This window comes from Geospiza fortis, unplaced genomic scaffold, assembly GCF_000277835.1.
Source record: "Geospiza fortis unplaced genomic scaffold, GeoFor_1.0 scaffold237, whole genome shotgun sequence".
Lineage (NCBI taxonomy): Eukaryota > Metazoa > Chordata > Aves > Passeriformes > Thraupidae > Geospiza > Geospiza fortis.
In genome coordinates this window covers 943,996-969,119 of record NW_005054319.1, presented here as the reverse complement: position 1 = coordinate 969,119, position 25,124 = coordinate 943,996, and the positions used below count along the sequence as shown (strand labels likewise).

At 41.9% G+C, this 25,124-nt stretch overlaps 1 protein-coding gene across 1 annotated transcript in view; it reads left to right on the top strand.

The window, feature by feature from the left end:
- SDK1 (sidekick cell adhesion molecule 1) overlaps window positions 1-25,124 on the top strand; it is a 387,816-nt gene that overhangs the window by 207,733 nt on the left and 154,959 nt on the right. The window contains exons 6-7 of the mRNA XM_005420447.3: window positions 21,752-21,863; window positions 22,829-23,019. Coding sequence (XP_005420504.2) covers window positions 21,752-21,863; window positions 22,829-23,019 — 303 coding nt within the window. The remainder of the gene's footprint in view (window positions 1-21,751; window positions 21,864-22,828; window positions 23,020-25,124) is intronic.

Sequence of the window (25,124 nt, the reverse complement as noted above, 5' to 3'; positions counted from 1 at the left end):
CCCAACAAAAGCATTTCAAAGCCACTTCTTACAAACAACTTGTTTCTCAGGCAGACTTGCAGACACCTGGATTGTTCTCTGCCCACAGAGGTGTCTGCCTGCTGGTGAACTTGCATCTTTTAAAGCCAGTCAGCATTGTTAAAATACCAGGCTCTAGGAAGGGAAAGTCTTGATATCCTAATTTTTTGATGGCAATTATTTCTCTGTTGTAAAATGATGGTGTTCCAGTAAGAATTCCTGTCACCCCAGCCATGTTTCACCTCCAGTGCTCTGTTTGCTCTTTGTTTTTGTGTGCATTTCACACTTGAGGTTCTGTTTCAGCCCTTTCCAAGGACTTGCTTTCTGTGCCTTTTTGGCCAGGCTGGACAGGGCTTGGAGCTACCCAGGACAGTGGGAGGTGTCCTGCCCATGACATGATGAGCTTTAATGTCCCTTCCAATCCAAACCATCCTGGGCTTCTCTATGATTCTTCTCCAAACATTTTATACTGCATTTGGTTTTCTTAATACTCAACTGCAGGAAAAAATACAGAGGAATTTTGAGAACTTCTTGCTATTTTAAGTACACAACTTATCAAAGGTTAATTTGATATAAAAGCTGATAACACAGAGGCTTCTTTTATCTGATCTTTTGCTTTTTGCTGTTGGTCCTTCACACCAGTTCAAGTTACAAAAGGAGTGGTAATCTCCTTGGATGCTTTAGCACATATCCTCCTTGAAATCTTGACCCCTTCTGCTTCCTTGCCGCCATCCTTGCTTGATTTCCTATCAGTGTAATCACCCTTTCAATGAACACCCACCTTATCCCTATTTCTTGGGGTATCTTTTTTGCCTTTCTTCTAAATCTCTTTGATATATATCAACTGCTTGTCATCCACTTTTGGAAAAATCAGATTTATCTTCCCATAGCAGTCCCTGCAGATCCCACCACACCTCTTCCTCTCATTCTTTGCTGGCTCCCCAGAGAATGTAAACATGCTGCTGATCCCACAGGATGGCATTGGCCAGAAGTTACTTACTGTCATCTTCTGAGATCCCTCATATTCCTGTTGTGCCTTTTATTTACAAATTCATCTTTTAATAGTCTTGTGATGATATAGCCTTCCCAATAAATCCAAAACTCTTGTCAAAGCTTCTAACAACTCATTTCTCCATTACTAAAATGGCTTCTCTTCTCAGGTATTGCTTTGACATTTACCCTCCCATTTTGTGTCCTACTGTTTTTCTCCCTGTTCTTCACTTTTGAGGAGATTTATGACCTTTCCCATCAGCAAGGAGAGATCAGCTCCTTGCTCTCCTCAGCCATTTCCCAGCCCCTTACCTGCTTGTTCTGTTTTTAGAGTCTCACCTGTGCTAATTCCTATGCTGCTCCTGATTTATATTCTAGGAAAAAAAATGGATCCTGTGAATTTGCCTCATTAGTGCTACAAAACGCCTTCTGGAAGTGTCTCTGTGCTGGGATGCCTACAAGAAAGTTTGAGCGTGATCCAGCAAGTTAATATGCTGTCAAATAGAGCTGAATAATTTCCTTCTGCTTTCTGGTTTGGCTGCATCATCCATGGGAGGGGGAACTTCTGGTTTATAAGTTGCACTGCGAGATCTGTGAGGCAGTGACTGTTTGATTTGTGTGATGAGCTGTTCCTCTGTGAAGCCCTGGTCTGTCCTTGACAAGGCTCCATCCCAGGCTGAGTCTGTCCTGTGCTTTCAGCTGGAATTGCCCTGATTTGGGGAGCACAGCTGAGATATTCTCACCTAGGTGCAGCTTTCTCTCAAATCCTTGAACCATTTAATTGCTCATTCTCTGCAAATCCTGCCGATGCAAATTCCTTGTTATTTCAGGCCTCCGATTTACATGAAGCCTCAATTTTCTTTGCATGCCCAAATTCCTAAATCTTTTTTTTCCCCTTTTTAATCTCGTGTCCAGGCAAGGCTGGGTGTGCTACTTAGTGCTTCAAGTTCTGTTCTTCTACGCATCTGCTTCTTATTATTGTGTAGCTTCTGCAGACACAATTTTTTTAGAAGATTTATTTCATTTACTTTCTAAAATATTTTCAGATGTTTTCTCTGATAGAAAATTGTGTAAAAAATACGACTTGAATAGATTGTACACAGAAGTAAAGAGAAAATATGAGGCTGTGAAAGACTGCAAACAGAACTTTGCCAATTTAACTGAAATTTTACAGTTCTGTAACTCAAGAAATGCTTTGGATCTCAAAACTGAAAGGTTTTGAATAGCTCCATAACAGCATCTAATTGCTCCAGCTATTTATAAAAAAAGAGAAATTGTAAAACATCAGAGTTCAAAAGTGAACTATTGCACATGCCCAACAATCTTTTTCAACAATAATTTCATAATGATTTTTAGCTTGAGGACTTTGTGCTGTGCATTTGTAGCAGCCAAATTGACACAATGGAGTGTAATAGCTCCAGAGCAACCATTACAGTCTGTTGGGTAATTAAAAGCTAAATGGAACGTTGAGAAATGATCCGTACAATGGGATTGGCTAATTTCTTCACTTTTGTAAATTTAAGTCACTCAAGATGATGTGGTCCTTTTTTTGAAGTGGGTTTATGTTCTTTAAATGACCACGAAACCCAGTTCATCCTCAGTATGGTATTAAGGAAGGCATGAAACTTTCATGGTGTAGTGAATTTCATGTACACTGCCTTCCATGAAACACTTTCACACTTCTGTTGTCCACTGTCTTGGAGAAGATATTTTATCTGGAAATTCCTAAGAAACAGAACTTATTTATCAGGGGCACAGCAGCAATGGGAAGCTTCTCTTTGGTGTGATGTCCCTGCAGACAGAGCACAGGCAGCCAGGAGCATTCCTCAGTTTTTCCAGAGTGTGGCTTGGGCAGGGCTGGGAATGGGAGAGGTGGATGTGACCCCCTCATTGCACTCTGTTTGTGGTGCTCCATCCAGCTGCAAACAGCTGGAGCACTGAATGGAAGGACAAGGAGATGCTCCAAGGGCTGAAGCCCCTCTGCTCTGGAGACGGGATGAGAGAGCTGGGGGTGCTCAGCCTGGAGAGGAGAAGGCTCCAGAGAGACCTTAAAGCCCCTCCCAATGCCTAAAGGGGCTCCAGGAGAGCTGGAGAGGGGCCTGGGACAAGGACCTGGGAATTGCTTCACACTGACAGAGCAAGGCTAGATTAAACATTAGAGTTGCTTAGTTTTAATTGGTTTTGAAATACCATTAAGTTTATGCTTAACTTAAAACTCCTTCCAACTCCTATACTTTTCTTCTCCACAACTTTACTTCTCCTAACTAAGCAGTTCTTGCTGGCTGTTGTCAGTTCATTTTGTGGACCTGTCTGTCTCAACTCTACCCGCTGAAGGGCCACGTCGTGTCTCTCTTATTGATTCTGGGGTCCCCTGAGACATGCTCACCCTGGTAATTCAGCAGCAAACATCCTGCACTTCCATCAGAGGTTGCCCAGAACAAGCTGTTTCTGTTTTATTAAGCTTTATTAAGCTGCGTGGTTTTGCTGATCCACAGCCTGGACACTTCAAACAGGCGTCACGGTGATGCTGCCCGAACTGGACTTGACAGGTATTTTTCAACCTGTCTGGTGTTAGCTTGATTTTTAGGATCATTCCAGACAGCTGTTGTAGCAAAAATTATGCTGCAACACAGGCCACTGGTTAGAGAATCCATATTTCAGGATGTAACAATGTTAGGTGTGCATTCAAACTTGTTCAAACTCTTCTTGACTACATTAAAAAATGGTTTCAGCCCCAGTTACAAGCCCCAGAGGGAGCAGGGCTTTGCTGCCTCACTCCTTCAGGGCAGCACACACTACCTGCTCCCTGAGTTCTTGCTAGCCTCCAGAGTAAATGGTGAATTAATCTTGTGTGACTGAGAGAAACTTATGGTACATGAAATTTAGAATGCTGTCCAGACCCTTTCAGAGAGGCTTCCATCTCTTTCAGACCTCGGGCTTTAGAAAATTGAACCAAAGGAATATATGTTGTACCTCTGACAGAACTCCTGTTGTTAACTATTTCTCATCCTTTAATTTCTCTGAGTCAATAGCCTGGTGTGGATGCAGGCCAGGCTTTTGTGGGGAAAGCTGCTCTGAGACACCTGTGCCACTGAGACAGTCACCTTCATCAGCCTGGCCCTGACCTTGCTCACACTCTTGTCTGAAACTTGTGCTCCAGCAAGGGCTGAATCCCTCCATCTGGATTATCCTGCCTTCCCTGACAGCAGCCCTTGAGGATCTTTCTCCTCAGGCAGGGAAGGGCATTTTCACCAACACATAACCTGCTTGTCTGCTTCTTCACTCACAGTAATTGCGAAAGTTGTAATTTTAAATCTGACTGGTGGTATCAGAAGGCCAACTACATGGTGTTATGTGGGTCAGGACCTGCAAATCCCAGCATCTTAATTTGACCTTTGGCAATTGACTCTGTGCTGTTTTATTCCCCATCTTTTCTCCTTAATTGCAACTGCAGCTGTGTCTGGCTGCTATTACAAGAACTGAATTAGAAAAATGGAAGAAGTTATTCCATGGTGCTTTGGCTCTCGAAGTAACTGTTTAACCCTGTGATTTTGTTAGAGCCATGCATGAAATCTATGCCTCTGATGTCTCTTCTGTCATATGTACTTATAATGCTGAGAAAGAACACTCTCAAAATGATGATAAAGGGAAAGCTTCAGAACTGTGATAATTCTGACACATCATTACTATGATTGACACGATAAATAAGTCAGGTCATAAGGAATAATGCAGTTCTAAATCCCCAACCACATAAGCTTGGTGAGAGGGAAAAAAGGGTCTATTAAATTTTCTGTATAGAGATTGCAGTCAGCGGTGCATAAACAATACATTCTATAGCAACCTGTTCATTGCTCAAGTTGTTATTGGCAGGCACTGTGGCATTTCTGCAGTCATTAAAAGAAGCTATCACTATTAATCTCCAGTCTCAAGGCAGACAGGTTTAACCTGAAGCTGATCATCAAATAATGGTAACAGATATTTGTGCTTTGGTGAACGTTCCCTTTCATCTTTGGATGCCTTTTCTGCAATGTAACGGGAAGGGTTGAGGATTGTGACCTTCATTATAGAAGCTAGGAAGTTAATAATGTGTCTTTTAAACAGATTTTCCCCCCAAGCCAAGGGTATTTGTGAAGGGAAGGAGATTTTACAAAACTTAGCAGCTCGTTCTATGCATCCTCAGCATTCAGGATATTTCTTACTCTAATTTTCAATTAACTGGTTTCATAAAAAACCTCATCCTTGAGTTGTCCGATGTTCCTCCATGAGAAGGAAAAGCTTTTCTTTTTGGTGAATTAAATCCTTAAAGTGATGTCAAAGAGTGATGTACTAACTAGTAATGTATTTATGTTCCCCTTTTCCTCCTGGTGGCCTGAGGAACTCATCCCACCCTGCATCCCAAGAGCACTTGGGGAGGGCAGCTGTAAGAATGAATCCATCAAGTTCCTTCCTTAGAAAGTGGCCCTTGAAAGAACTGAAATAATAAAAATATTTTGACTTGTGTTCTCTTTTGCTTCTCCTTACTCAAGGAAAATTGGGTTTCCCCTGGGAAAAATACAGGAATCCGTCACCACAGACAAATGGGAAATTGGGATTCATAAAGGTTAAGGGAAAAATTTGAATTTATTTTTCATTCTTCCTAAAGAGAAAGTCATAGCCCTTCTCAAATATCCCTTAACATCCTCACAGAAATAGGATGATATCTGTCATTTAGGCTCTGTGAGTACTCTTGTCCCAGTCCCATCTTTTGGTTGTGGTAATCAAGTGATCAGGGCAAAACAAACTCATCCCAAGTTATGCCTTCAGAAACCATTTTTATGTGCAAATATAAAAATTGAATTCCTGCCCTGGAGCCTTCCCTGGTATAAATGATCTTCAGAACATCCAGTGTCACCAAGACAGAGAGCCCCCAGAGGTGGGGACAGCCCTGCCCTGTTGTGCCCCATGTGCTCATCCACTCAAAGGATGAGCAAAGCAGCAGCAGCTGTTCCCAGCTTCTCATTGAACTCCTTTGCTCTGTGGTCTGACATAGGTCACAATGATGGGCATAGGCTGGAAAATCAGTTTAAATTAACAATTCAGGTCCCCCCAAGAGGGCCGCAGTCCCACGCTGTCTGAAGGAGGAGTGTGACAGGGACAGTGACAGGGCAGGGCCACCTGATGGGTGTGAGCACAGCCCAGCCCCCTTGGCAGGGAGCAGGGTCTGGGGTTCAGGTGCAGCTGCTCTGCAGTGGGTGAAGGGCTGGGGGGAGATTTCTCAAAGCTCCTTCTCACAGAACTGGTTGGGTTGGGACCCTAAAGCTCATCCAGTCTCACCCCCTGCCATGGGCAGGGACACCTTCCCCAATCCCAGGCTGCTCCAAGCCCTGTCCAACTCAGCCTTGGACTCTTTTAGGGATGAGGCAGCCACAGCTTCTCTGGGCACCCTGTGCCAGGGCCTCACCACCCTCACAGGGAATGATTTATTTTTAATTTATAATCTAAATCCACCCTCCTGAAGCTTAAAGAGCAGCCAGGAGTTGATTGGGGGTGTGTGACACTGACCATGTTTGCATCCAGAGGAGACTGGGGAGGCAGAGAGATGCTGTTGGGTTGAATTTAGGAAGGATTCAGCTCGGGGGGTTGAGAGGAGCATCCCCTGCCCAGGCTGCTTTCCTGGCTGATTCCCAGGGAAAGGGGAGAGTCCTCACTGACATTTCACACCCACTGAACCCATCCTCTGCAATGCTTCACATGGGCTTTCATCTTGGCTTTTTGAACTTTTAATTTTGTTGGATATGTGCATTTGATCTGTGAAAAAGGACAGAAGAAATATCTGGCAGAACATGGCTGTGGAGATGGAGGGCCAGGAAAGCAGGATTCTAACACTGGGAGGGAACCTGCTGGCTGAATGGCCTCAGCACATGTTTTGATCTGGGGGTTAGGCACCATTTCTAATGCTTTGTAACAGCTCAAGCTCAGTTCAGTTGCTGTGGTGACATGTGCCAGGGTCTGAGGGCAGCCTGAGACAATAACTGAGAAATGCAAATTGCCTGGCTTGTCTTGCCTATGGTACAACCTGGGAGAATCCTCTGCTTTCCCCCCTCTCTGCTCTGCTGTTGACAAAGATACTGTAAATAACTGTCCAGCAGCAGAATTAAATTTAGATTGCCACTTCTCATCAAGGAATTCTCTACCTGAGAACTGGCCTGAAAAGCAACTGTGAGAAGGGGGGACACCTTCAGAACCTGGAAGATCCCCAAGAATTTGTATCTTCCAGCTGGAAACTGGAAAGAAAAAACAAAATCTTCCCATCTTGTATTTGAGTGTAACCTAATATGTTAAAAGGTTGTAATAAACAGGTCAGATGCACCTGGTGCAGCCTCATTACAGTAATGTTTGTCCTCACCTCATTTTCACCACACATAAAATGCACATAATGGTTCCTCCATCTTCTCTAGAGGTCTCTGGTGTGCTGGGAGAAGCAGTTATTATTTTTCAAGAGCACTTTCTACTCCTTCTGCTTTCCAGTGGTAATAATTTGTACTTTTTAATGATAGGAGTAAAGGATTTGTACAGAAAAAAATCAGCTTTTTTAAATTTTCCACTTTCCCTCTTTGCTGGGTTTTACATTCCATGCATTTGTATGCATAGAGAGGAACCAGAAACAACAGAAAAATTGTTAGCAGTTAAAAACATTTGTTTAAAAGCATTTTTTGTGTCTCTGGTTCTCCTATATGAAAAAAGAAACAGGTTCATTTGCAACATGCTATTTTTTCTTGTCCTTTACATTGGCTTTTGCTATTAATTATTATGAGTGGAACTTGTGATTCACTATAAAATACACAATTTTATGTCCACCCTGCCTGTGCTGAGGGAAGACTCAGCCATTTATTATTTTCAAAGTGAGTAGATGGCAATGATTTGCAGAAGCTTCTCAATGTCTCTCAGAAATTTGGTCATTTTTGTCCTGCCTATGGTTGCACACCTAAAATTTGTGACCAGACAGAAACTGGGAAGTGCAGAGAAACCCTTAAAAGGCCACATTTGCTGGGCTTTGGGTACACATTGGAGTTGAAGCTTGAAATGTTTTCCATGTGTGTTATTTAAAATAAAAATTAAAAAGCAAATGAAGCTGCCCCCCCAAATCAACAACAAATCCCCCTGAGATTTGTGCATCACTGCTTCTGGATCGGGGCTGAGTGGGAAGCATGGAAAGCACAAACCCAGTGCAGTTTCCATGTTTTGGAAAATAAATTACTTTATTCCATGTATGAAATGCTCAGGAGACATGTCTGAAGTCTCTGCCTTGTGGGTGGGACATGGGGCAGCTGTTCCCAGAGCCCAGAAGAGCTCAGGTTGTGAGCCCTGGGACAGGACTGCTCTGCCCTGCTCTGCTCCCTTGTCCCAGTTCCCCTCCCAGTCCCTAATTCTGGGGTGCAGTAAATGCTTGAGTGAGAAGAGCTTTACTTGCACCTTATAGTGGGCTCTGTTACAGAGTGGCATTAAAGCATTTTGCTGAAATACCAAGTGATCCTTTTCTTTTTCAGAACTGCTAAGTGAAAACACATTGATTTTTATTTTCTTTCAGCAACTTCAATAGCTCAAGATTATTACTATTTTTAAGAGTGATAGAGAAATGTCAAAAATGCTTCATCTGTACTTTTATTTTTATATATCACCAGGCTTTGTGTTTTTCAGGGGTTTTTTGTTTGAAGTTGCAGACTTTGGGAACAGGGCAGAGAGATTACAGTTTATTTCAAAAAGCTGCTTCTATTTCTGAGTCCTCTTAGAGATTTTGTGGTTCAGTAGGTAACACATTTTATTGTCTTAAATTCAGTCTATGCTGCAAAATTCTTTTGCTCCTGAATAGCCAAATGGTCTGGCACACATTAATCTCTTATCTATAATAATGTTTTTTGAAAGGGAGGAGAGAAGCGAGATAGAGCAGTTCGTGACACTCTGTAGGGTGCTGGCAGTAGCCTGCAGAGAGGCCAGCACCAGCTTTTGACACTGCACATGCTTTATTCATTCAGCATTTCCTCCCACTGGAGGCGAGTGTGAGGTTTCAGCACTAATCCCACAGCCAAAAACCTGGAGAGAAGTCACCGAGCAGGAGGTGGCAATGCCAGGTTGGTGCTGTGGCTGTTTGGGCATCCCCATCACATCCAGGAGCCAGGTGCTGGCTGCAGCCAGCTCCTCCAGCCTGCCCTCCTGGCAGCTCTGTTTTACCTGCTTGGAGTCATTTTAATCTCCTCTAGGTGCATTTAATGTGTGTATTTGTCATTCTAGGTGCATTTCATGTGTGTTTTTCAGTGATTCATCCTCCTCGTTCTGTGTAAGCACTTTCAGGAGACGTGTGTAGGAGAAAAAGTGAGCTACAGCTTTTGGGTTTCAGGTGGACCCTGCAGTGTTTGGTTTCTGGTTTAGCTGACAGCTGATAGTTCTGCTCTGACACAGCCCATCACCATCTGGAGAGCAGAATCATATTGTTAGGGTTATTTTTGGGGCAAATCTGAATAAAATGGGTTAATTAAGTCGAAACAATGCAGTTGTGTTCTGCCTAATGACACGTTGCCAATTTATTTCAAACTGACAACCCAAGGACATTTTGGGAAGTGACAGAGTGTTTCTAAACCTAGGGGTGAACTGATTTCTTTTTAAAACAAAATGAAATAGATGTTACTTGTACCTCAACAATATAAAAATTCATGTCTCAGACGATGGTGCATTTTCTAATGTGCTACTTTATCTTCCACTTATTCTCCCTAATTTTCCTTATTAGCTGTAATTCTGTTGTGACATCCGAGTGTCATATTATAATGATGAAAATTTCAAATAAGAAGCAGCATGAAACACGAAGTTTTGGATGAGCTGGGAGTCAAGAGCACCCTGTGGAAATAAGCTGATGGTTTTTATCACAGCAGTGAGTCCCTGCCATATTCAGGAGAGGCTGTTTACCAACTACACAGCCAAAAACTGTGACCAACCCTTGTCTGAGAGGGCAGGAAGTCAATGCAAGATTGAGAAGACATCCCATTCTTGAACTCTTCTCTTGGCAGGGCACAGCAGAGAGGAGACCCTAAGTACATTAATGCAAAGAGCATTTGTACAGGCCAGGCAAGGTACAGCCAACAGTTTGTTTTTAACAATGCTGGCACTACCCAGACTGCAGCAGCACCAACAAAGAGCCTGGAGTAATAACTTCCCTTTAGATTTCCTTTTAGAGGGCTTGCAGCGTTCTCTGAGCAGCATTTATGTGCTGGGTATAAATAGGCAGGTCCAAAACCCCATTCCACATCCCAGAAAAGAGAGAGGCTGGTTTATTCTCACTTCAGAAAATTAAATGCTTATCCATCTGTGGAATTATTTTTGAATGGATACATTTGTAGACTTTCTTTAGCTGGGTTATTGTTTGCTCTTTTGGAACATTCTTTGCTTTCAGTGTTGTTTTATTCTGGTGACAGAAGAAATGCAGCAATGTGTATTTTTCTCCCTGCTGAAGTCTGAGGCAACATTATATTATAAAATAACCAGAGATTGATAATCACAAAGACTGCAAAGGGGAAGCTGCACTTTACTTAGAAAAAAAACATCTGTGCTAGTAAGGGGAAACAAAACTTTCTTTGGTTAGAAAAATATTTCTATGGATTCTAAGCTCTGCTGTGTGCATGGCTTTGTCCTGTTTTTTTTATTATTATTTTACAGTACTGTAAATATTATAAATGAAATTGTATTTGATTCTGAATGTCCGTGACCTGAACAACTCTCCTTTTATTAAGGATTGTCTCCCTTTATAGAAGAGAGTGGAGAAGTAGCATGATATGGTCAGGGGGATAGAGAACTTTAGACCATATGGAGTGGACCTGAGGCCCCTGATAACCTATTTCTCAAAATATTATTTTGACAAGTCATTCCATATGTTTGGTTGAGTTAGCTGCTGGAAGAAGGCTGTGGGGTATCCTCTTGTTTTTCTGATCTGTTCTCTTTATGTAAAGACTTGGAAATAGCAGACCTTTGGGAGCAAGGTAGCAATCTGGATCCCAAAACATGTTCCTCAGATGTGTGTGTGTATAAAGATATAAAAATAGAATGCAGCAAGAGTTGACCTTGAGCTTGGAATGCTGCTCAGTGAGTGCGTCTGGGTTTGAAGAGTTAAGTTCAACAAGGGAAACCAAGAATGCCTGTTTATTTCAGTGCTATCCTCTCTGTGGAATTGCTCTCCTTTAAGCCTTCATGAACTGTGCCTGGTATCTGGGATCTGAGGCTGTTAAATTTGGTAGGCTTTTTTTATTTCTTTAAAGTTCAAATTATGTCTGTATGTGGCAAGTTTTAATCTCAGTTCTTGGAGGGGATTTTCTGGAGAAAGCTTTGACCCACACTTTGCTTCTCCATCACCTGCAGAAATGGGCTTGCGTAGCTTTGGTTGAGTGGTTTTTAAGAATATGGGAATGGGGCTTGGACACTTGCCCCAAATATCTGTGACACAAAAGCTCCTCCTTCTGTTGTGAAGGGCATGTAAACGGTGGAACGCTTTCAAGCTAAAAGAGAAGAGATTTAAATTATGCAGGAAGTTAGGAAGAAATTCTTCCCTGTGAGGGTGGGCAGGCCCTGGCACAGGGTGCCCAGAGAAGCTGTGGCTGCCCCTGGATCCCTGGCAGTGCCCAAGGCCAGGTTGGATGGGGCTTGGAGCAACCTGGGATAGTGGGAGGTGTCCCTGAACATTAAGGATGAGCTTTAAGGTCCCTTCCAACCCAAACCATTCTGGGGTTCTGTGATCAGTCTGTGTGCACAAGTCTCTGCTTCCCATGTAATGCCCCACAATATCAGGTTCGTTTAAAAAACTGCTACAGAGAAATAGATCTTGGGAACTCACACGTGATCAATTGCACATATCTGCTTTATGCTCTACAGAGCATATTTAATCTTAAATCTTCCCTCTGAAAATAGTGCTTCCATTATTGTTGTCATAAAATAAATTGTTGAAGGTATTTCATAAAGAATTTCCCCCAAAGTCACTGCAAATGCTTTTCTTTAAGTCCAGTGAAGGATAGATTCTCTTCTTTAGTTGTTACCACCCTTTCATTTCTAAGTAGGAGGAAGAGTTTAAATGTCTTGAAAGTAAGAAAAAGCAAAAGTAGACTGTTGGTTGTGTGATTTTATTTGTGCCAAAGTCAGGAGTTAAGGAATGCATTTATAAAAAAACCCAACATGAAGCCATATGCAAAGATGTATTTGCAAATAGAAAGCAGCAATTTATTATCTCCTATTTCTCTCTCTTTGCTGCTGCTTGACATTAAACCAGGATCTGCTGGTGAGAATTGCAGCCCCTGAAATGGCAGCAGCTCTCTGATCCCTGTGACACAGCCATGTCCCCAGCTCAGCTTTCTCCTTCCTTTCTCCTCTCAGCTCATCTCACCACTGAATTTGCATTTCTGGACACATGATTATTAAGTGACAGGTTTGGGGTATTTAACATCCAGCTACTGATGTGGAGTTTATTAACTTAAATTTCCCATTTTTAAGAAAGCAAATGGTAAATATTGAGGTGTGTCAAGCACTGAGATGCAAGGCCTTAAAATTTTGGAGAAAGTGATTCCTGCCTTGTGCTGCAGAAACCCCTGCAACCACTGCCAGGCCCCTCAAACCTGTTTCCTCCTGCCAAATGAGGGTCTGTTTATGGTTAAAAGGATGCTTCTCATGCAATGCACTAAAGTACATCGTAAAAATATACAGCCTCTTAAAAGTAATTCCCACTAATGAGTTATTTTGAAGTCTTTTTAAACATAGCCGTGTTTTGGGAGAGATTTGAGGTTGTTCAGCCTGGAGAAGACTCTGGGGAGACATTGGAGCATCTTCCAGTGTCTGAAAGGGTTCCAGGAGAGCTGACAAGGGTCTGAAGTGCCAGGACAAAGGGGAATGGCTGTAAACTGCCAGAGGGCAGGGATGGATGGAATATTGGGGAGAAATTCTTCCCTGTGAGGGTGGTGAGGCCCTGGCACAGGGTGTCCAGAGAAGCTGTGGCTGCCCCTGGATCCCTGGAAGTGTCCAAGGCCAGGTTGGATAAAGCTTGGAGCAACCTGGTGGAAGGTGTCCCTGCCTTGGCAGGGGTGGCACTGGATGGGCTTTGAGGTCTCTCCCCACCCAAACCATTCTGGAATTCTGTGATTCCATGGGAAGCCAAAGGCTGTGGGCCCTGGCTGCTGCTCTGCCTTTTTGCCTCCTGCATCCCTTTGAAGATGACTCTGAGGCTAATAGATTCCACTGCCAGACCATGGATATTTTTCCCCCTTTTAACTGCTGTTGAATAAGATTACACACTCTATCCACTTATTTAGCTGGTATTAAAGCTATCTGGTGAATTGAAAAGCCACCTGAGTGTTCTTTAGCTGGAATAGCTTGAGGCTAGATATTTTTTCATGTTAAAAGCTCTAATGATGTGCTGGATGATAAGTTTCCAGGCAGAAAGAAGCCCCTCACTGTGCATGGGGGAAGGTCAGGTCAGTGACAGAGACTGAACTTCCAAATTGCTCTTTCTGCATGAGGAGTTGTGAGAAGGGAATTGCAGAGTGTTTGAGCAGGAATTTGGTCTGCTTTTGAATTTAGCTGCTGATTCACAGGGAGCTGTGTAACTAAGCAGTGGTTTAATTTCCTTAAAACTACATGGGACAATGCTAGAAATCTATTTCTGAGGTAGTCCTGTAATACAAAGTGGGTCTGCAGACCTCAGGAAGTAGAAAAAAGAGGATTTCACCCCCCAGATAGCAGCTGCTGGGTCACCTGCACTTAATGATCTGTAGAAAGAGAGGAAAATCAAGAAAAAAGCCCCATCTCCCATCCCTGTCCCTGTCTTCAGAGCAGAACTGGTGAAAGGCTGGAGGGACTGTGCCACCATGGACCATCCTGGCCTCGCTGCCTCTCCTGGGGCACTTTGTTGGTTACAGAAATACAGAAATACATTTTCCATCTTTAAATCAACTGTATTTTAGCCCCAGCTTCTCATTGTGCCCAGAAGTAGACCCTAAGAACTCTCTATAAGGTTTTAGACCTTTTCAACCTGTGTTTTAGACTCCGTTTCATCCAATAACATATATAAATCTCCTCTTTACTGGACTATCTACACACAAAGAGGTATAAATTGTCTTCTGGCTAGAGCTGAGTTTTCCATTAATCTTTCACTAGGGCTAAATTAACAGCACTTGCAGTCTGTGTGAAAGTCCTTACAAAGGGGGAGAAAAAAGCTGTTTAAAACGTGGCTGTTAGTTGTTTAAACATTTGGAAGCATTTACAGAGTGATGCTGGCTTGGATTTTTACCCCTGCTCCTCATCTTTTGTGTGTTTTGCTGTGACTCCTTCCAGGCAGGACAAGTTTTGCTTGTTTCACTTAGTGAAATGAAGGCTGTGAAAGAATAGGATTGTTTTCTGTAAATGCTTTAGGATGTAAACATCTCAGAGGGAGAGAGCAGCTCTTCAAGCTATAAAGGATAGCTCTGGCAGAAGAACTAACAGAGTGCATTGGCCATTGAAGCTGGAATCAGGGGTGTTTGTAGCAGTTGAGCAGAAAAGTTTTGGGAAGCTTTGCAACCAAAAAGGGATCTGGACTGGTGAAATCGCCACTTGTATGGGTTCATTTCTGTGGGTAACTTTGGTTTTTTGAAGTTAAATGCTTCAGAAGTGTCATTATGATAAATTCAGACAATCCCACAGGCCCAGAAGGGGTGGATGGAAAAGGAGGGGAGGGGATGTTCTCAGCCTTTTTATGACATGGGCAATTCAGGTAAAACAAATTTATTACAAGGCTTCCTCAAGAGGTGCTGATGAAATCTTTTCTAATTGTTCCTTTATCATATCCCGCCTCAAACTCTGGATATTTAACTTGGGATCTACTTGCTCTATATTGTTCTGAGTCTTATTATTTTATTCACCCTTTTTAAAATTATTTTTTTAACTTTCCTTGCAGTGGAAATGCATCCTGTGTCTGTTGTGATGTGGACAAAGCCTTGTCACAGTGACAAGAGTGTAAAGAGTCAACAAATACAACTGACCTAGATCATTCACTTGTTTTGCTTGGGTTTTGTAAATCTTTTTTGTATGTGGTGTTTTATTCATATGTTGTGATGTTTGATGTCTGGTTCAAGACGAGGGCTGGGTATAGAAGAATTCACTTGCTGTGAGTAATTCAAACAACTAAGCTGTTTCTTCCCTATAAATTTGATCCACGAAATTAAGAGGTTTTTATGTTGCTCCTTATTTACTTTTTTAGGTCTGCGGTCTGGGTTCTCAAAAGTTAAATAAATTATGCCAATACTTAAATTTTTGAGGAGTCTGAAGACATTCTTTGGTACTGAAAAGTCATAATTCTTGATATAACAACTCTCCACCATTAGTTTGCTAATTATTTTGTAACTATGTAATGCTGGCTCAAAAAAATCCCATCTGGAGTTTTTATGTTCTTCATCAAACTAAACAAATGTGACCAAGAAGCCTCATGGGAAAGTCTCTGTTATTTTTCTGTATGTCTAGAAATCAGAGCAGAGACCTGTGCAGCGACAGCAGCATCAGATTTCCCTTTTCTTGAAAATAAATAGTCCTTGCTAGAGTCAGAGTGGGAAACTGCAACAGTAACTTTGATTATCTTAACGCTTTTTTATTGTATCAGCTCTTAAGAATCACTCTAATAAGCAGAGAACCAATAGACATGGTTTGGACATGGGTTTATGATTGAGAACACGCTTTCTTTTCATTAATTGCATGATGTTTCTCTCTGGTGCCTGCAGGTGGTTGTCAGCATTTGCTTTTCTGTTGATCAGGCTCCAATTCCTGTTGTGCATCTTTTACTCCGAAGGGGAAGGGAAATTAATCTATTATTGATCAGGATCCAATTCCTGTTGTGTGCCTTGTACTGGAGAGGGAAAGGGGCATTAATCCACTCTGGGTTCATAATTCAAACCATCTGCAGGCTGTACCTGGCAGCAGGGAGTGTGTTCCATCAGGTTGTTTGTATTTGTAGGGTTGCTTTTTCTTCTCTCCCCCTCGAGCAATCTTGAGATACCCTGTGATTGTCATTTCTCCTCTTTTCTCATATTCTGCGTCCCAGGCAGAGATTGCACTCTCCTGATGCCATAATGTTGTACAAGATGAAATATTTTTGCTATTTGTGCTGGACTCTTATCTCCTATCCTGCTTTTTTCTAATAGGTGTGTCCATAATTTGATAGAATGAAGCTTTGCATGTATGCTGCATAGTAATTACCAAGGCATTTCTGCATCCTGTGCAAGCCTGGAAGAATGTGGGAACTTTTGGGTGAAAGTTTTGTAATATTTTTCTCTCAGAATAACTTTTCAAAGTTCTGTTTAAGTACTGAATTTCTCTGTTATCTTGAGGGTAGGGTACTGGTGGTCTCTTGTGTGGAGCGTTTTTCTCACATAGACAAATTTCATATTATGAATAAGTAAATTTATTTTTGGGTACTGATTCCTGTGAGATCCCTTCTTCCCTGCAAGCTGGACATGGAGCAGCATTTGCAGTAATTTACAGCGAGGGTAGAGATGAGGTGCAGCCAGCCTCACATCCCAGGCTCTTGATTACTTGGACAATCCCCCTCCTCCTGCTCGTGGTCACCTTGTTTGGATTAAGCTTCTTCAGAGGATTGGGATCTCTAAGCAAGCCTCAAAAATAAACTTTATTGTTGTGCTCAAGTCTGAACTCAAACTATTATTTCTTTTCAGGAGATAGAGTTTCTCTCAGATTCTGTTGAGGCTGGCTCACCTCATATCTGTCACATGAATTTGAGTTCCATTGAAGTAATACACTTAATATTCTGCACTGTAAATGCAGACATAGATAAACTTTGCATGTCATAATGTAAAATCTGGGGAAGAACTTAATGTTTATGCATTTCTGAAGGGGAAAGAACTTACTGTGTCTCCAGTCATCTGGCCTGGGTGAGATTTCAGTTCTGTTGGGAAAATTAAGCACCCTGAAGTGGCTTTGATAAGGTCTGGGATCTTTATAAACTGTAAATTACAATATTTAAAATTCCCTATACCTTACATGTCAATATATGTACAGAGATAAAAATACTGTCTTTGCAGAGATGATAGGGCAATGTACATAATTATTGTATTTAAATAACAGATGAAAATTCTACAGCTCATCAGCACTAAAAAAAAGCAATCAGTGTTAGGCCTTGGATGGGTTTCATTCCTGATCAGGCAGGAGGAGGGAGGGAGAAGTTCAGCAGCTCAGTGATGTGCAGCCATTCACAGCCACAGGTGATAAAAACAAACAGACCGTGCAAAAGTTGTTCATTCTTTCTTCTTCTCTCTTCTCTCAGTTTATCTCTGCTTTGTGGGGGATTGCCAGATTCCTGAATTCCACAGTCTGGAAGGGAGTTTATGTTCAAAGGGACAGAAAGAACCCCAGATCATCCCTTTTCCATTTTCTGTTGTCTCATTTTTGTTTTCTCTTTTTCTGGCTCTTTAAAAAAATAACCAAACAAAAGTTGAATATGGAAAACATGATATCAATACTAATTTATCTTAATATCTTGGGCTGCAAATGGCAGCAGCTGAACTGTTTCATGAGCAGCTGGGAATGAGGGGATGAAGGCTGGAGGACAAACTCCCCCCTGTCCCAAGTCTTTGGTGTTCCCACAGTCTTGCTTCAAAAACTGTTTGGGGTCAGTCCTGAAGGCCCTGCAGGTACTGGGTCCTTGTGGATCCTGGTAATGGCTCAGACAGTGATAAATGAGAGAGTTTAGAAGCAAAGGGGAGATTGGAAATGCTGGGAGTGCAGTGGCTAAAATGGATAGAAAGGAAAATAAAGCAGTGTGAGCTCTCTTTTGCAGAACAGTCCCTGTTGGATTAGGCCTCTTGCCTGTGGCAGTCCTTCTGTCCAGTCATCTATTAAGGGCTAAAATCAGATTAAGAGCACATCCCCTAAGTGTTTTTCAGTGTCACTCAGCCTTGTCTCTGCAGCTCCCCACAGGTTCCCCCCAGACTGATTATGTCTGATAGTGAGGCATCCCCTGGCTGCACTTCTGGGGCCAGTGTTTTTCCCTAATGCTGCTTTGCTTTCTTAGCTGAGAGGAGGGTTCAGAAAGCAGATGGAAAGGAAAGAAGGCCTTTTCTTTCCAAAAAGGTAGAATATAGCTGGGAATGGTGGTCCCCTGTCAGTGGATCCATCTCACTGTAGCTCTGTTCCCATGTGCATTTATATTACTTCCCCATTTCAGTGTATTTAATATTTCTTTCAGAGAAGCTGAAGTTCAATCATTAAATTAAAGGATACATCAGAAATTGAGCAGCTCTTAAATAGTGGGAAGCATCTTTAGGGGACCACGGGATAGAAAAAAGGGGGAAAATGGCCAGAGATGAATGCAGAGAGGCTGAGGGGGAGGGGAGGAGGAGAAGGAAGAGGTGATGAAAAGCCAGAAACAGCAAAGTTCTAGAAAGCTCAGGCAACAAAAAGTCTGATGAAGTAAAAAAAGGAATAGTGAAAAGGAGAAAAATTCAATTGTTTTCGACAAAGGATTTTGAAAGAAAATGTCTGTTTACTAACAATGACATTCTGCATTGGATTTTTGTGTAGCATCAGTCAAGTAAAATCACATCTGTGTGCTGCATGTGGAGGCAGGAGAAGGATGGAGTGGCTTTATTGACAGGCAGGATGAGAAACTTGGGGAGTCTGGGTAGCTGTTCATTATCTGAGTGTTTGCAATAACTCTCTGCCTTCCCCAGCCTGATGGAAAGCTGATCTGCCACATCCCATCATCCAAACTAAATCCCAATGTTGCTTATCTCCATTAGGATCTTGGCTACTCTGATACTCCAACCTGTGGATTTCTTACAAAAGGATGAAGTTCTGAAAGGCACAGATCCCAAGTTACAGCCCTATTGAGATTTTTACTCTAAAGTAAAACTAAGATCTTCCTTTGGTGTTTCAATTAGCCATAAAACAAAGCTGCAAAGTGTCCTCTGCAAAGGGAATGTCCCTGTGGAGTTTGATTTGTCAAGATTGAGGCCAGAGTGAGTTATGGGAAGGAGTTTCTCAGTGCTGCAAAGGGAAACTTGAGCTGTCTTTGAATATAAAATAGGAATATTCATGCTGCCTCCATACTGTTTAGGTAATACTTGGAAACTTTGTTGTTTTCTGTACATGCCTGTTATGTCCATAGCTGGCCTTTGTAGGTGCATTCCTGGGAATCCAAGTTCTGACCCTTTTGCTGAGCCCTGTGTCTCACATCAGCATCTGTTCATCACAACCTTTAGCAGGAGCCTGCTTTTAATAAGTTTGTTTCAGAGATGGTACAAAATAACAGTAAACACGTTTTGTTTAGGTTTTTGTTACAGTCACTAAGAAATCTCTGCCTTTTCCTGGTTGCAGGATGGGGAATGTGCACTTTTATTTCCTTTCTTATCTGCTGGGTGCACACAGGGCCACTCGTGTGGGTGATGGGGGTGACAACAAAGCCGACTTCTCCTCTTTGTCTGGTTTTAGTGGGGAGCTGATAAGTCAAACAAATGGTTTTCCTCTCTTCCAGATGGAGATAAGGAATGATTACTGCCAAATTAGTCACTGGTTTGTTGATCTTTTAGCATTCAGCATTGTAATCCTTCATCTTGGGCAGAAGTGGTGGGGAGCAGAGATGCTGAGGTTATTTCTTCTCATCAGTAACAAGCTTCTAATCTGATCATCAGCTCTTGTTTTCTGGGGTTTTTTGTTTGGTTTTGGTTGGTTTTTTTAATTACTAACTGGAAAATTTCTGCCATGAATACCTATAAGACCAGCATGGAAATCTTAGAAAATAGATTTTCTACCTGATGGCGTCGTATTTCCAGGAATGTTGATGAGGAGGTGGAAAACCTACTAACAGCTTGTGTTTTGAGATCTGTGTGTGTTTCATAGAGATGCTGTGTCAGGTTGACAGAGCATATTTAGGAGAAGAAATAAATATCTGCTTACTCTTTAAGTACTATTCTTGAATGCTTGAATTTATTCAGAAGTGTGGGTAGTATTCTTTAAATTTTGAAATTATTCCACGCTTCCATCTCCTGTACTACACTAACTGCTGTCAATTAGAAAATCCAAATGTAAAGGATTTGTCATTGAGAAATCTGCTCACCTTGTGAAGTTTCTGAGCCCCATAACCAAAGTCTTTATCAATCCAACAAGTAAAATCCAATGTCAAATGGCTTTTGGCCTGCTGGGTATGATTAAGCAAAGAATCTGCTGACCATTTTCTGTTCTTTAGGGAATTAGCTTAAATTTTAGGGTCCATACCTTGCATTTCCCAATTTCCCATGCTGCTAAATGGGCAAGGACTAGCCTCCTGTGCAGAAAACATTTGATGAACTGGCTTGCTTTTCCATCAGTTTAGTTTTATTTTCATTACTTTTCTCTGTAATTTGTTTATTGGTTTCCATATCCTTGAAAATTTTATTACTGTGTTATTCAAGCTAAAAAATAGCTAATTTTTCTTTCCCAAATGAGTTGCTTGAAGCAAAGTACCTATGAATACATGGATATTTTAATTCACTTACTAAATGCATACAGAGAAAATTTACAAGCTGCCTTTTTACCATTTTTTAAGTGTCTGCTGACTGTTGCATAAGCTAAATTATTTACAGTATGAAGCCTCACAAAAGAGTAACAGATTTGGGTTATTTACTTTCCTGATAAGAAAAGGGGATTGAAGTTGCTGTGATATGCTGCTTTGTTAATTTTATATTTGTTCCCCAGTGTGTAAAATCTTTTTAAAGAACTAACATGAGTATTGGCAGACTCTTTTGAAATGGTGTGGAAGGGGTAAGATTAAACAAAACATGAAAAGGTCTTAAAAATATAAGTCAGCAAGTGGTTGATTAAAAAAAAAAGTGCTCAACAGTAGAAAACATTTAGGATGCTTTATTTATTTGCTTTGTCTTTGAGAATATTCCTGGATGGAGGGCAGGGGCTTGTTCTTGGGAGTTGTGTGGTCTTGGGATCTCTAGCTGGTCAGCGTGACCCTGAGATGCATTAGAAAGTCTCTTTTCCCAGCCTGGCGGTGGAAGAAGGAGTCAGAACTCTTCATTTCTCAGTCTCAAGGTTGTTTATTGTTTCTTATCTATAAAATTCTTTCTCCTGTCCTGCCAAGGTCCATTCAGCAAGACAGAGGCACGCTGCCTGCCCCTGGCCAGTGTTATCTTTTTTACTAAAAACTATGTGTACAATATTTACAATTACTTCCCAATACCTATCACCTATGTTAGACAGTGAGCTTCTACTCTAAACCAATCTGAAAGTGCCAACATCACCCAGAAGATGGAGGCTAGGAAGGAGAAGGAACAAGGACAAGGCACGCCCAAATTCCTCCATCTTGGGACCCCAAGCCCCCATTCTAAAAACCTCAAAAATCTATTTTTCACCCTGTGACAAATTATTATTCTACTTAGTCTTTTGACTTGTAATTCCTCATATAAGGTTGGTAATTGTTTTTTCCAAGGGCTAAATCAAAGGCACAGGGGTCTTGGGCTCTGTGGCAAGGTCTCTGAGCCCCCTGGGCAGGGGCTCGAGCCCTCCAGGGCAGCCAGAGGAATGTCCTGGGTTCCCAAAGTGGGGTTTTACTGCTGGGTTGGCTGGAACGCCATTGGGAACGGCCCCCTGGAGATGCCAGCCTGTGGTGAGGCTGCAGGGTGACGTTTGCAGCAGTGCCTGGAAGGTGGCACCCTCGCTGTCCCAGCCCTGGCTGCCACTGGGGCTCACCAGGTGTGTCTGTGCCCTGCAGGTGCCAGCAGCCCCTCGGACAGCGCGGCTCCTGCCATGGTCATCCGCCCCCACAACACCAGCGTGGTGTCGGGCAGCAGCGAGGCCACCCTGGAGTGCGTGGCCAACGCCAGGTATGGGAACACCTCCACAGCTCTCACTGGGACTCTCTCCTCTCTAGAGAAGGACAGAAGATGTTGTTTTCATTTTTTTTATTGTTAATTATTTGGAGATTGAAGCAGGACGCTCACTCTTCAGAGCGACCGTATGAGTGATCTTGTTTGTCCAACATTCCTGAATTAAACACATTGATTTTTCTGGCCAAATGAGGGTCAGGCAGGGGTGCTTTCCCACCTGGTCCTCACATGGAAAGGAAAAGAAGTGCTGTTCAAGCAGCAGACATTATCGTAAGGAAAAAATTATGGTGAGGGTTAATAATATTTCAGCTGTTGCCTATCAACAGCAGAGGTGATGCTGTTGAACAGTTGGTGCTTCCTAGTAAATAAATTTTAGTGAGGATCTCCTATGAAGTAATTTTTTCAGACACTCTCATTTTGCAGTGATTATTGCTCAACTGTTCATAATGCACTGTAATACAGAATTCACAGCATTCCTCCTATGTTTCCATCTAGCTGGCCTTGAATAGCTTTGAATTTCAGTGGAAGTGAATAGTTGAAGTCCTTGGGTGATAAGACCAACTGATTTACTTTCCCCTCTGAGGGCAGAGATGTTCTTGATATGATTAATATTGTTTTGGTAATTGAGTTGTAATGAAAGCACTTCCCATGCAGCTGATTCCCATAGCAGTATTTACTCCTTTTGCTTGGAGAAATCAAATTATTAGCACTTAAGTTCTATTGCTGTATCAATTAGCTGTACTTGCATAATGCCACTTGAGTAGTCTGTAGTCCTTGATGTGTAGAAGTTATACATGTATTTACTTTTTAACAGTGTGTTTTGGGGATAGTGGAAGACTTAAAGTTTTATAATCTGTAATATTATATTCCTCATGTGTATAAACATATATATATATATATGCACACAGAGATTATTCTGTAATATATATGTTTTATGATTTTATTCTTGGTTTTTTTGGCAGACCTCTTGAGAGGCTGAGTGTGACCTGGAAGAGAAATGGAATCAAGATCACCAGTGGCATCAGCAGCTTTGGGAGACGCCTCACTATCACCAACCCGACCTCTGCTGATGTGGGGATGTACTTCTGTGAAGCCAAACTCAGAGAGAGCACAGAGGAGCCAGCAAGAGCTAAAGCTTTCCTTTCTATCTTGGGTAATTCTCGAGGCAATGTGTTTTTTAGTAAAAAAGGCTCTAGGCTGAGGTATAATAGGAAATAAAATTGATATCTTAATATTTCATTGACCTTACATTTGAACCTTTCTTCAGAGAACAGAACAAAAGAGGTGAAGGAGGGTTATCTTCCAAATTAATTCAGCCGTTCTTCCCTGCTAATATAAATTCATCAAATAGATTTTTTTAAACACTGCTGTGATTGTAAATCCCCTGCGAAACTATACATTTAATGGGAATTTTGAGAAATACAGTAGTAAAATCCTTAATGGGCAGCTTCCCTATCTTGGCTTTTAGGTGTATTAAATCCTGATTAACTCCTGCCTTGCTTGCATCCAGTTTTCATATGTCAAGTGCCTGTATTTTTGCAAGAAGGCTTTTAGGAACACTCCTGTGCTCGTGTGCTGTGGGTGCCAGTCGGGGGCCAAGGACGTTCTGCAGGCACAGAGCATTGCTGAGGCAACAGGACAGGGAAGCAAATGCCATTAAAGCAGCTCTGTTTGCTGGACCTCCAGCTCCCTGGGAAACTTTGGAATTAATTCTTTTAAAGGGGACATTGCTGCCCTTTCCCTCTTGTTTCCACCACCACCTTCTCTCCAAGTGTTGCTGTAGGGAGGAGGTTGGAATTTGGAAATGGTGGCTCCTGGCATGTCTGATGAAATTGTGCACGTCAGCACAGTGCACACAGTGTGGAGTGGTTTAGGACTTTTAGACTGAAAGAGGTGGCTTAGACTAGGGACACTGAGATGTTTTCAGCCAGTCAAGCTTTTTTCTGTGGGAGTGTCCTGGGGAAGTTGGAGCCCTGGCAGTGCCAGCAGTCTCGGTGTTGCTCAGGGTTCAGGCACGTGCACTCCTGGAGCTTTGCAGAGGGAATGCAGCCCACGATTCTTTACATCTTTGAGCCTTCTGAAAATACAATTTTAAAGACTGCTGTATGATTTGTATTCTGCTAAAGCAATTTGTAGTAGCTGCTGTTAAGTGAGAAAGCAGCTCTTCCCTTTGCAAAGCTCCATTCCAGATTCATTTAGAGCACTGTGTGTCTGTTATATTTATTACCTGCTGGACAAAGTTTGGTTCCAGTCTCTTTCCTTGCCCTCTGTTCCTTGGAGTTATTACCTTCTCTTTAAAGAGCAGAGATGGATTTACTTATTTATAGGTTTTGTTTAAACTCTTTCTTATTCATAAGATTTTATTGTAGCTGGTTTGCCTTTGTTGCTGTGATGTCAGATCCAGCCTAATGCAATGCTTAAAGCAGCCTCTTGGTTCATCTAAAAGATTTTTAAATACAGTTACAATAAAACTGAAAAATAATCACTGGGGAATCATATTAAACCAGCAGTGCTTTAGTAGCTTACCTGCTCTCTTATTTTTAAATGTTTTATTTATTTCCTATCCAGTTTTAGAAGGCTGTCAGGGAATGAAGTTATGAAAAGGTCTGTAGATAAGAACAAGCAGATGAAAGAAAGCAGAAACAAATTGGTTACCAATTACTTTTATTTCCTTCTGATGGAACACGACACTTCAGATGCAGGTGTTTACTCAACGTGTCAGCAAAGCCTGATAGATTTCTTTATTTATGAGTTTCTTGAGCTTGCAGGATAGATCTCTAATTCTAAACAGGGAGCCAGATCAAAGGATTAGTGGTTAATGCATAACTTATATTCAGCTTTAGAATTCTTGGATGGATCTGGCTGTCATTTAATTAGTCAAGGGACGGGTTCTAGAGGAAAGTGCAGACAAGATTCAAACCTAAGGCTTTCTGCAGTGTATCTCTCCTAGTCCATGGGGGCAGTACTTAGAGAGAATCAGGAATGCTTGTCCATTTGCATGCATAAAATATTTGTAGTGGATGTGTAGATTGGGAGCTGATAATGAGCTGTACTTTTTGGGAGAATAACACAGCGTGGACTTAATGAGGGGTCTCAACTAACAGAGAAAGGAAATTGGCTTAAAAGAAGAGATTTGTTTGCAGAATGGGAGAAATCAAATGCAGCCCCTCAATAGCATGGCTGTGAGAGCTTCTGTGGATCAAGAGAGAAAAATATTTTGCTGTTAACAGGTAGAATAGGGGTAGCAATGAAAAAATG